At 44.2% G+C, this 12,036-nt stretch overlaps 1 protein-coding gene across 1 annotated transcript in view; it reads left to right on the forward strand.

Moving 5' to 3' along the window:
- Window positions 1-6,971, forward strand: part of LOC135388287 (kinesin-like protein KIF11) — a 37,010-nt gene extending 30,039 nt beyond the window's left edge. The window contains exons 21-24 of the mRNA XM_064617726.1: window positions 2,580-2,895; window positions 3,483-3,628; window positions 4,836-4,904; window positions 6,578-6,971. Of these exons, the coding sequence (XP_064473796.1) occupies window positions 2,580-2,895; window positions 3,483-3,628; window positions 4,836-4,904; window positions 6,578-6,673 (627 nt within the window). The 3' untranslated portion in view covers window positions 6,674-6,971. The remainder of the gene's footprint in view (window positions 1-2,579; window positions 2,896-3,482; window positions 3,629-4,835; window positions 4,905-6,577) is intronic.
- The last annotated feature ends 5,065 nt before the right edge of the window (window positions 6,972-12,036 follow it).

The following is a 12,036-nucleotide window of genomic DNA, read 5'->3' on the forward strand; positions in this document are numbered from 1 at the left end:
AACTAAGCACGGACTGTTGGGCTAATTCGTACATGATTACTGGAGAAGTTAGCACGAAAAGAAGAGACACAGCGCTTGTTAGGCATGTCTTCATGATCGCTGTTCATGTGGGAGGGACGATGAGATGGCGGTGCAGCTGAAGCACAGTACCAGTGCCAGATGAAAATTTCGATGCCAGGCCTGTGCAGGGTGCAAGTCTTAAGCTCTCACACGAACAGCTCTCTTAAAGGCGCACTAAAATGTAAAAACCTGTTGACTTCAAATTACTTTACACGCTATGTCAATTTCAGACTCTCTATCATAATTCAAAACTTCGATTTCGTTACGGAGGTACAATCAAAATTATACCGGACTCTTTCTTGCTTCACTGCTCAGTAGTGAACCTTCTTTCAGCTCGTGCATCAGCGTTTTTGGTCTATACTGCGTGTGCCACGGCATGTAGCAGTCCCCGTGAAAAACGTAGTGCAAGTTGCAAAGAAGCGTTGGTGTCCAAAGGATGGGGGGGGGTGAAGCTAAATGTTGTCAGTGAACATTCGCGAGAACCGTTGTGTGCTACAATTCAGTGAATCGGTATTGAAAAACGCAGCAGTGCGCATCATGCCGTGTATATACGGAACACTACGATCGGACCCGTTCCAAATCCACATGCTCACGATAGGCATGCGCATGCTCCTCCTGCTGTCTCATTGGATACTGCCAATTTTTGCCTCCTGGGGATCCCATTCATTGCTGCCAAAGACTGCTGTTTTCGTAGCGTTTTTCTTCTAAACGGTAGCACTGTGTGAACTAAATTCCTTGCATTATACTAATTGACACAGACTTTCATTCGAGAGCAAGTTGTTTTTTGCATTTTAATGCCTCTTTAAGCAGGTGAGCTCTCACATGAACAGTGATCGTGAAGACATGCCCCTAACTCACTTATGCCTAGTGGAGTGCTTCTACAGGGTGTGCAAATCAGAAGCACTCGCAAGAGCTAATGTTGTTTGTTGCACAACATGCCACTGCTGATAACAAAAGATTAATAGATAGATAGTGGCCAGGTCAGGTCGTCATGTGTAAATTCTACAGGTGTTTTTGTAAATTTGATTGCGCAGTGAGAATATGCTGCACAGCATAACTATTGTGCATGATACAAGGGGGGGAAGTAGCCAAAGCTCTTTGACTGCACGTACGACACGTATTTACAAGCCCAAACATCGCCACGTGGAGGCATTTGGGTCTCGTAAATACATATTGTGCATGATGGCTCCTGAGGGACTGTTTGATGAAAGAAACTGGTTTTTGAGCCACGTTAACTGCCTTTAGTGTCAAGTATGGTGTTGTAATGATATTGCATCTGTCATGGCTTTGATGTAGTACTGTGTACAATGTGTCTACCTATCTGGTTAGGTGACTGTCAAGGAAGTTGACAAAAAGCATGATGAAAGGGAAGTGCTATGTCTATGCGCAGCGAGTCAGAGTGTGCGGATGAGCGGTTACACCGCAGCAACATTGCCATAAGTAACAGTCCAGCAATGTGACAAGCTCAGCGGCATTGAAGTAGGGCAGCCTCACTAATAACTAACCTTTAACAAAAATAAATAAATACAAAAGAATCGAGGGTCATCAATGAGGCACAGTACGAGAGGTCTCCCTATTTCAGGGGGAAAAAAAGGTTCTCTTAAAAACAGTAGGGAGAAAACGTGGATTTGTATCCCGTTTGATTTCAACAAATTATCGATATTACTGGACCCGTGCGAATAGTCGTTTGAAAACCAAAGCGAATAGCAGATTTGGATATTTGAATACGAAGCGAATAACTGTAGAACTGAAGCAAATAGTTGCAAAATAGGACGGTTATTACGCATAGCCGGAGTGGAAATGGTGTGCTAATGAACAGGAATGTGTTAGCAGAGAACAGATCTACAGCGAACCCTCGTTAATATGACCCCCGATAATCTGACATACGCGCTTTACGACCATACTCCTGGGGAACAATGCAGTGAAACCTCCGCAAATCCCCCTCGTTAATGACAATTCCGCGTTACGACCAAAATTTTCGGCAACGACCATGGTCATAATAACGGGAGTTCACTGTCTTTTAATTTGCAGCAGTATAGGAGCACCAAATCTCTGTCTGCATGCATTCGGAAAGTGGTGCATTCAGAGACAAGACGTAGTGCCGTGCCACCTCCTTTTGACTTAAGGAAAGCGATAGGGCGAGTCTACACTTACAGTGACTCTCGTGGTTTCACTGTAGATTGTCTGTTCTTGCGTGTCCTTTTTGCCCGGCAACTATTGGAATATATTTTGTAAGGAAGGGGCATTCGATTCGCAATTCGAGTACCCAAAATTCATATTCGGTTCGGAATTTGAATTGAACATACAAGTGTTCACTTCGATATTAGAAAAATTTGAACATTCGTACAGCACTAGATGTTACCGAATTACTCAATATATGATCTGTTACGAGCGACCTGTATCAAGACGTAGGAGCAGGCACAAAGTTCCCTTTTGTTTTGGTCAGGGTATTTAAAAGATATTTTTTCTGGTAGACAGTCCAGTTTCTAAAGTTACTTGACTCTGACATTTCTCCATAGGCCATGGACGACCAGACGCAGTCCTCCGCTGACGCTAATGTCTGCTTCCTGGCTGACCACGAGAGCTGCATGTCCAAGCTGGATACACTGCTGGAGGAACAAAACAAGAAGTCTGCACTGGCACAAAGTGACCTCCTGGCTTCATCAGAAGGAGCCACAAATGACCTGATGAGTGGCTGCCACAAGACAATCGAGCAGGTGCAGGCAGTGGCTACCCTCGTTGAAGCTGCAGATGAGGAGGTTGCGTGCAATGTCCACAGCTGTAAGGGCATCCTCGCTCAACTTGAAAAGGACATGGTGGTTTATCAACCAACAGGTATGTATAAATTTTGTCCTTTGCCCATCTGAGAGGCTGCAAATTGGAACTTCCAGTGTTTCATGTAGAGCAGAAATTCAACTGGGGAGGACCCGATAGTCATTGGTTAGTCTATAGATTCTTCTGAAGGCAGTGACGCCAGCTGTGCATGCAGTGTGTGTGTGTGTGTGGGGGGGGGGGGGGTTAAATTGGAAGTGGATACCCGGAAGTCAAATACGGACCGAAAAAGGCGGTTAATGCTAACGCATTTCTCTCGCATTTACCCCTTAATCACCAGTGAATTTTTTGTTCATGACCATACAGTAGTCTTGCGACCTCAAGTCACAAAATGATGGTTCCATTCGCAAGTGCAGTGTAGCCCATAATCAACGTCTCAAAACTCACAGGAACTAAATAAGGCGGCGATACTATACTTATGTTGAAACGGAATGCACAGGATCGATGGAACCTGGGCACTCTGCACAGTCGCTTTTTTTTTCAGCACCTCAAATTGTAGCATTAATTTTTTCATTTTGCTGCATATTATATTCTGAAGCACAAAATAGTGATTTCATCGTACTTTGACGTACTTTCCATTGCTACTTCAGGATGCACTCCTCAACGGAAGGACTACCCCTTCCCCACCGAGCTCCCACATACCTCTCCGGACGAGGTGATCCTCCAGCGTCTGCGGGCAGCAGAGGAACGCCTCAGTCCGGTGCCTTTTCCCCCATCTGGCACGATGCACGCTGAGGTATGGTCTTTAGGCTTCGTGGCTTAGCAAGGGATGTCCCTCTGCCCACAGCTTTGTGGGCGACCAAATGCTTGAATGGGCTCATCACCTTATTGATATTGTCACATTATAATGTCACATTAGCTACCCTTCCTGAAAGCTATTACACTTCACTATTAGAGCCTGAAGTTTTCTGGAAATATTTTTTTTCCAAATTTGGGAAATCAGGGAAATAAATTTGTGCTCTAAATTTGTGCGAAATCGGGTAGGGAAACTTCCACTATGCAAAATACAGGGAGAAATGGGGCTCTGCTACTCAAATGAATTGTACTGGTTTGGTACAAACGGTGTGACGTAATTGTGTTTGCTGCCAAACAAGCTAGTGTGCGTTCTTACAGATGTTTCAGTGAGGGCAATTTGCTGGGTAAAAACCGGGTGTTTTACCCTAAAGTGGCAACTTTCGATTCAGGGAAGAATCTGGTTAAACCCCAAAACTTCAGGCTCTATTCACTGTGTAGTGGGAGATGTTCATGTTCTGCAATTATTTATTGACACATTGCCTTGAGCAGATCCAGAGCTTTGGGCACAAATTATGAGTAAAGTCCCTAGCTTACCACAAAATCTCGTGGAATTCATGATTGTTTCTTAGGAACAGGCTTTTTTTTTTTTTTGCAGAAGTGACATTTTGCACTTGCGTCGTCGTTGTTGCATTTCTGTTGCTTGAGGTCAAATGTTATGAGCCAATCACAATCCAGAAGATGCATGTGCGTCTGCATTCGCATATCCAACTCAGTCACTTGGTGGTGGCAAAAATGCCATGTGAGAGTAGGCAACCCTCTATTTATGAATGGTTAATGCTCCTGGAAAAGTTCATAAATGATGGTTTGGAATCGAAAGTCATGTGTCTTGTCCCAGAGGACACTGCTCATTAAGTGACAGAGTTCGTCAATTGAGGGTTGACTGTATGTATAAAAAAAATTATAATAATAATTTTGCTGAGGCTGTGCACTGCCTTTGCAGCTTTCAATTATTTGTGATTGTTTAGCGCTGGGTGTCATACAAAAGCTGTTTGAATGATGGCAGTTGAAGAGAACTCACCAGCATGAGCCATCATTCAATTGGAGTACGCGACTGAGTGTTGCGAGGCTTGTGTTGTTTCTCCTTCTATGTTTAATTGGCTCTTCCATTGCTGTTACAAAAGGTATTTCTTTTTAACTTCGTGTTTTAGGAGCAGAGCTCGAGCGAAGGGAAGTTGTCCGCAGCTTCCTCAATGGATTCCCTGGCCTCCTCCACTGAGGTATGCAGCTAACCTGATGCACCCAGGTTTTGTTAACTTGTTAGCTGGCTTTAGCAGGACAGGCTAGTTATATGTAAGGTTCCTCGTTTTTGGCATTTTCCGGAAAAAACTGAAAAACATCCCCGAAAAGATTTTTGGGAAAATCTGCATGTTCCGACAAAAAAGAAAAGACAGACTCTTAGGGTGTCTATTGGTATTGCTGGAAAGTGGCACCAATCTTTTTCTCCCAATGAGAGGGCAAACAAAGGAAAATTCGAATGTCACTTCCCATCTTGAAAACGTGCCTGGTGCAGTCACCTTTTGGGTGAAGGACCTGTTTCATTTTGTAGTGTGTTCAGTGAAGGGTGACCTCACACCATCAAGAACGGTGGTTGATTAGCCATTTGCAAGGGTTGGACATGGAGTGCGATCAGTGGCCTTTTGTGTTTCATTCTAGATGTGTCCTTTCCTTCCAGTTGATCAGTTTCACTTAAGGTCCGAGGTTTTCAGGTTTTATCAGAATTTACCCTAGAATCGCACATTTAGTGATTCAGGTAAAACCCAATTTGTCCTCAAACCAGGGGGCACGAACTCAAGAGCATACCAAGAATACCAAGAAAGAGCAAGAGTATAAGTTTGGGTCATTCCAGCTCAAACTCCCCAATGGTGTGGCTCAACCATCGCCGATTTTCGTGAAAAAAAAAAAAAAAAAAAGTCCTTCTCACTGACGCCATTCTATGTGAAATATATCTTTAGGGATCTGCGTGGAATCGCCGCTGGGGGCTTCGAACTACCTCGAAGTGTTTTGTTTCAGTCTAATAGTGCATGGCAGGGAAGGATAACGGACGCATTTTGGTTACCGTTTCCATTTTCGATATTGCTATATTTTCGTTTCCGTTTCTGATACTGGCCTTTCAATTTCGTTTCTGTCACGTTTCCGTTACTGTTTCTGGTAATGGAACGGTTGTTACAGAGCTGCGGGATGACAGCCTGTCTGGTTCTATCAGCGCCCTGTTTTGCCCAAGGGCTGCTTCGGTGTCACATGTACACACTGCGCAAGTAATTTTACGTTGTTAGGATGTGCACATCTTGGAAGATTAAAAAAAAAAAAAATAGGAACACGTCTTCAGTCACTCGGAGTCCAGCAACTCAAGACTGGCGTAACCTTCGTCCAATGTCGCATTCATAAGTGGACACTGTCAGTAATAAATAATACTGCCACGGCCACGGTGAAATGGAAAAAAAAAAACAGAAAAATACAAAATAAGTAACTAAAAATTGTATAGTGGCTCCTCCTCGTGCTATGGTGGAGTATGGTGTTGATGTCATGAGTTATGAGGGCTGGGACGAGGTAAGTGACAGAGGCACCCTCGGGATCCAGTATTGCGCGTTCTCATGTAGTGTTTAGAGCTTTACAGGAAATGGGAGTTATCAAAACGAAAAAAAAAAAAAGAAAAGTCACAAATGTCATCGCACAACAGGAATAGCCATTACCCGAATTCAATACCGGACGATAAATTTGTTTCCGTTTCTGTTTCCGGTAATGGAGGGCCGTGGTATGAGTTTCTGTTTCCGTTACCATTACCGTTCACATGGTCCACCGTTGAGCAGTCATTGTCACCAGAATAAACTTGCTTAATCACAAGGTTCGCATATATAATTGTTGGTCTTCATAAGTTTTTGTTTTCTTTAAGGGTGCTACAAAAGAAAATATCGCCAAGCCCAAGGCAAAAAGGACTAAGCGACACCAGGTATCGTCCAAGCGTGGGATATTGGTACCAAACAACTGATGGGGGTACCTGACTTCATTTATTATGACATTGTAAATTTTTTATTTCAATTTTAACCTTTTAATAATGCCATACAGGTGGTATCTTGCAGTAAATTTATCGGCATGTGTTCATATAGGTAACACATACTGTGTTGCCACAATTGAACCACTAAGTTTAATTCATTCATTCATCTTATTTCATGCCTATAGTGCTTGTGTGGGTGAAGATGTATGCACCTGTGATGTGATGACCATGTGTGATGACACAATGCACCTCTGATGGCAATGCCACAATAAAATTGTCATATTTTTGCCAATTTATGTGTCTAGAATCTGATATATTAATGGGAACTACTGGAGCCTCAACCCTTGAATGTTTGAATGGCGATGTGTGGGCTTTGCTGTGTGCGTCCTGATCTCATGTGGAATGCCTCAGCCGCAAACAATGCTGATTTAAGGATCCCTGTCATGCTGCTCTGAAGTGCTGTGTGATGATTAGAGTGGATTTTCAGGCATGTGCCTTTCCGTCTGGAGACTTACGGATGCTGCCTTCCAATGTTCTAAACATGAATCAGGTGGAGGGGGACCCCATTAGTACCGTAATGTTAGTGCCTCTTTTGTGATTAGTGCTTTTTTTCAAGGCAGGCACAGATAAGTGCCTAGACGGGTACTAGCTTCTTGGTGTTTTATTTCACAGTATTTCCAATGAAAAAAAAGTCCTACAGCCAAGGACACTCTTCGCCGTGCTACATCAGACTATGTCTCACCTTGTGACAGGCCGAACATCATGCTCTACGGAGCTAGCGCACGACAAATTTTTCAGCGCAATCCTTGTCAGTCCAACGAAAGGAGGTTGGAAACCCAGCCCACACCTGCATCGCAGAAAAAGATAACACAGGTATGGCTTATTGCGTCCAACTTTCGCTGGGATCGCACTTTCCCTCTCCCAATTTCAGGGGCTGTCACTTTTCCTACTATCACTCTGTGAACCTCCTTTCGTCGTACTGACGGCGATTGCGCTCCAAAAGTCCTTGCGCGTTATACTCAAGTGCCCCGAGAAGCATGATGTTCGGCTATTTTTTCCGATGGGATAGCTCGTGAATATCACTGTCAATTTTGATGAACTTGAGTGAATTCGGCATGCTCTTCATATTCGTAGGGTAAAAAAGTGACCTTTACTTGGCAAATTTCAGAGTTCAGTTCGCAAATATTTACATAATTAAACTTACGATGCATGACATTGACATCAGGAGTTGGCAAAAACCTAGTAAGAACAAATGCCGTTCACTGCATGTTCTAGGTGGCGTAATTTTTTGATAATTCAATGACACGTTTTCTGGGACACCCTGGAGTGTGTCAAAAAACGTGCCATTCGGTCTTTATAAAACAACGGGGCCACGGAAAAATGCGGGGTAAACGGCATTTGTGTGGCAACTGAATTTGCCACCTTGCAAAAATATTTTCATTTGATTTTAATTAAAAGAAATTGAATTTCTTTAATTGAACTCCAAAATTTCCCAAGTCAACCTAACGTGTTTTTTTACAGAATTAGAGAGCCCGTAGCGAACTTAGTCAGATCCGCCAAGAAATCTGCTCGATATCGCTAATGGAACTGCACAAAAAAAGTCCCGAAACTGAGGCTTCAAAGTTTCGGGTATTCAACGGCGCACCAAATCAGTCTCAAAGATGCGTGGAGAGGAGGACATGGTCCTGCCCCCATGAAAGATAGAAGGGCGGGATAAAAGAGGCGGAATCATTTTTTTTGCCGCTTATCAACGTATGGCGGAATGTCACCCGCCTTGTTATCGGCGCGTCTTGTGCTGCACGCCTGTCCGGCGATAAATTGTTCTAGCTTCATGTGGGCAGGAGCATGTCCTCCTCTCTGCGCATCTTTGCGACTGATTTGGTGCGCCGTTGAATACCCGAAACTTTGAAGCCTCCATTTCTGGACTTATTTTGTGCAGTTCCATTAGCGATATCGAGCAGATTTCTTGGCGGATCTGACTAAGTTCGCTACGGGCTCTCGAATTCTGTAAAAAAACACGTTAGGTTGACTTCCGTTTAATTAATATTCAATTAAAATATTTTTACAAGGTGGCAAATTCAGTTGCCACACAAACGCCGTTTACCCCGTATTTTTCCGTCGCCCCGTTTTTTTTTATAAAGTCCGAATGACACGTTTTTTGAAACACCATGTATAGGTTGAGGTAAAAGGATTATCAAACGGCCACGAAGTTTTACAGAAGTTGCAAAAAAAGACTCTGAAACAGATTTGAGGTAAGTTACAAACACTAGTTTATTACATAGGAAGACGTTAATAAGTAAAATGGGCAAGGGGTCAACGTTTCGACAAGGCAAATACAGTTTTCTATTACTACATTCATCCAGTACTTATACCTCACCCTTATTTACTGGGTGCCACCATTTTGGAGAAACTCGATTGATTCGGATTACGGATATCATTGGTGGAGGAGGAGGGAGGAGGAGTGTCGTTGGGAGGAACCCGAGAGGTCTGCCTGCCTGATTAGGCGGCATGTTTCTCGGGAAGGGAAAGGTGGTGGAGAGGAGGAGAGGAAAGGGTGAAGTGGAAGACCGAGCGGAATCCGCTCGGGGGGAGGATAGCTGCGTCCATGGGCCGACTTCAGGGGAACTGTGCCGGCATACGCCTATTACACATCTGAGGGAAACCCAGGAAAAACCCCAGACGGCACAGCCGGCCCGCGGATTCGAACCGCGGACTTCCCAGTCTCCAAGCGCACGCGTTACCGCTGCGCCACCGGAGCTGGTGGGATATCACTGGTGACAGACCAAAACGACGGATTTTGCACCCATTTTATCAACGCCATCTGCATGGAGAGAGGCATGTTGGGAAGGCAGAAGTGATTGGCGAGGAGAGCGGTACAACCAGTACAACCGCTTCTTCGTAGCAGACGACTGCCGCTATGAAGTTCTAAGTCACGTAATGTAGTAGATCGAATCAAAAATGAGCAAAGATGTATGTATAAATAAAATGCAATTACATAATCCAAAATCCTACATATAAGGGTCGCCCTTCTTGCTATTTTCTTGGTATTATACAGTCTTAATTAGGCATAAGGTTAGCGACGAAACATCCAGTTTTCGCGTAAATATGATGGCGGAGCGAAAGTTGCAGCTGGTTTTGCAGATGCGTACATGAGGATATATACTCACAGTATGAAATTAAAGTAGTCTGTGAAAAATTTTTGTCAAGAAATCGCCGCTTCGCACCATCCAAGCACCATCCTCCATCTTGGAGAAAATTTGGTATCATGGCAGCTTCCATGGAAAACGGTAACCAATGAAATGCGCCTAAGTTTGATCGACAGGTCGAGCCTTTTTTTTTTAGGCTCCTCCTAATGGCCAGACTCCCTTTGGCATACACGGCACTGGGCCACAACAAAGTCCCTAAATCACTCCGACCTCTTTACTCTGTGAGAAGTAGCGACAACCCTTCCTTCTCCCTCGTTCTTTTTCTCTGTTTCACTCCTTCATTCGCCATGTTCTTCCCAACCATTCCCAACGTGCCTACGCGACGTTAGAAGGGTAGAAGGCCGAAATCTGACGCGTGAGCGCTTTATGAGCGTCGGAGACGGAGAACTTTGAAATGTTCGTTCAGTCCTAAATCGGGAGTGGGGATGTGTCATTTCGTGGAATATGGTCAGCTTCGTTGCGGCTCGTCTTACTCTCAGAAGGGCGATGCGTTGTTCAAACCGCTATCGTGCGATTGAACTTGGCATTTGACTCATTTGCCCAGCTTCTGATCAATTGTTCTGCAGCAAATGAAATCTAAAAGTTTGAGGAAAGGGACATTTCAGCATTGCAAAAACGACAAGCAGAAAAAAAGAATTCAGCACGACGGGCTCAAACCAACAACGCCTTTTTTCTAGCCAACTGGCTTGCTACTTGCGTGAATTGTATTTGCAAATGATATTGTGGTAACAACTCACGAGCTTTTCATGCCAACAAGTTCGACTTCCGTAATTTTTTTTGTAAATTTTTAACCTTTCTTACTGGCGTTCATTTTCAGAGCACAGACTTGAGGGTAGTCGGTGCCCAGCAACCACAGGGAAAATATATCGGAGCTAGTTACGGATACCCTTCGGAGAAAATAGCACTTCATACATTGAGTTAGATACTCTCAAACATCAATTCTTTTTTCTTCTTTCATTTACTTCAGTTCAACATCGTGACTGAGTTGATGTAGTCAATCAACTGATGGATACTCCTGGTATTCCTGATATGCTATCGTAAAAAGGATGAAGCCACGTGGACCTCACGTGCAGTTTTTGTGGTATACCTTATTGACTAGGAATGGTAATGGAGAGTAGTTGTACACTCCATAGGGAGTGATATATGTGGCAAGGGCGTACTCCACAAAAAGGAATTGCAACACACCATTTTTTGAAAGAGTGTATATGAGCGCCATAAACGCGAAATAAAATCACAATATGGGTGTAGTGAAAGCGGTGGTGAGCCTCGGCAATTGTCCGGCCTCGGCAGTTTTTTGGTGTCCAATTGTCCGTGATCCTGTCGAATTATTTCAAGATGACCAAGCAGAAACTATTTGTATACCGGCTTTATGTATGTTCCGGTTGACCAGTGCTCCATGAAAGAAGAACAAAGCATTGCGCAGTCATTGCTATTTTAGTCGGGAGCCGGAAAAAATGTCCCCGAAAAAAAAAAGTAAAGTAAAGTAAGTAAAAATAAAAGTAAGTAAAGTAAAAAACGACCAAGAAAAGAATGCCTTGGAGGATCCTGGTGACGCAGATAGTCCTGACAAAGAGGCTTCGGGCGTGCCTGCAAGTGGACGACATCTCATCTCACCCTCTTCGCTGGTAGATTTCCTGGATCCGGTAACCGGAAGAAAGGTCCCCGGAGAGAACGTCCCCCCGAAGTCGGCTCAGGAAGCAAACGAACCCCCTGTTCCCCACTCCTACCTGTCGTCCTCTCTCCATCTGTCCACATATGTACGTCGCTCATAGCCACAGTTGCTTCGCGGCGCTAACACGGAATAAAGTTAATGAAACTGCATTCGATGAAGTGGGCGGATACTGTTATGCAGCCACAGAGCAGGTACGCGCATGCTGCATAAGTTGCTGCCTAACCTGGCTCATAAAATGGGGGAACCGGAATAAAATGTTCCCGGAAGAAATGTCCCCTGGAAAAATGTCTCCTGAGAAGCATCTACACTTTTGGTACGCGTGGAATTGTTGCGAGATCCCCGGTTGCGATATTGCCAGTCTTGATCTCGTTTGTGGAAGAATGATCCAACGGGAAAAAAAGATGCATCGGGAAAGAACATCCAACGGGGTCACGTGGCAGATGGAAAAAAGATCCAAACGAGAAAGAAGGTCCATGCGG

The sequence above is a fragment of the Ornithodoros turicata genome, chromosome 3, assembly GCF_037126465.1.
Source record: "Ornithodoros turicata isolate Travis chromosome 3, ASM3712646v1, whole genome shotgun sequence".
Classification (NCBI taxonomy): Eukaryota; Metazoa; Arthropoda; class Arachnida; order Ixodida; family Argasidae; genus Ornithodoros; species Ornithodoros turicata.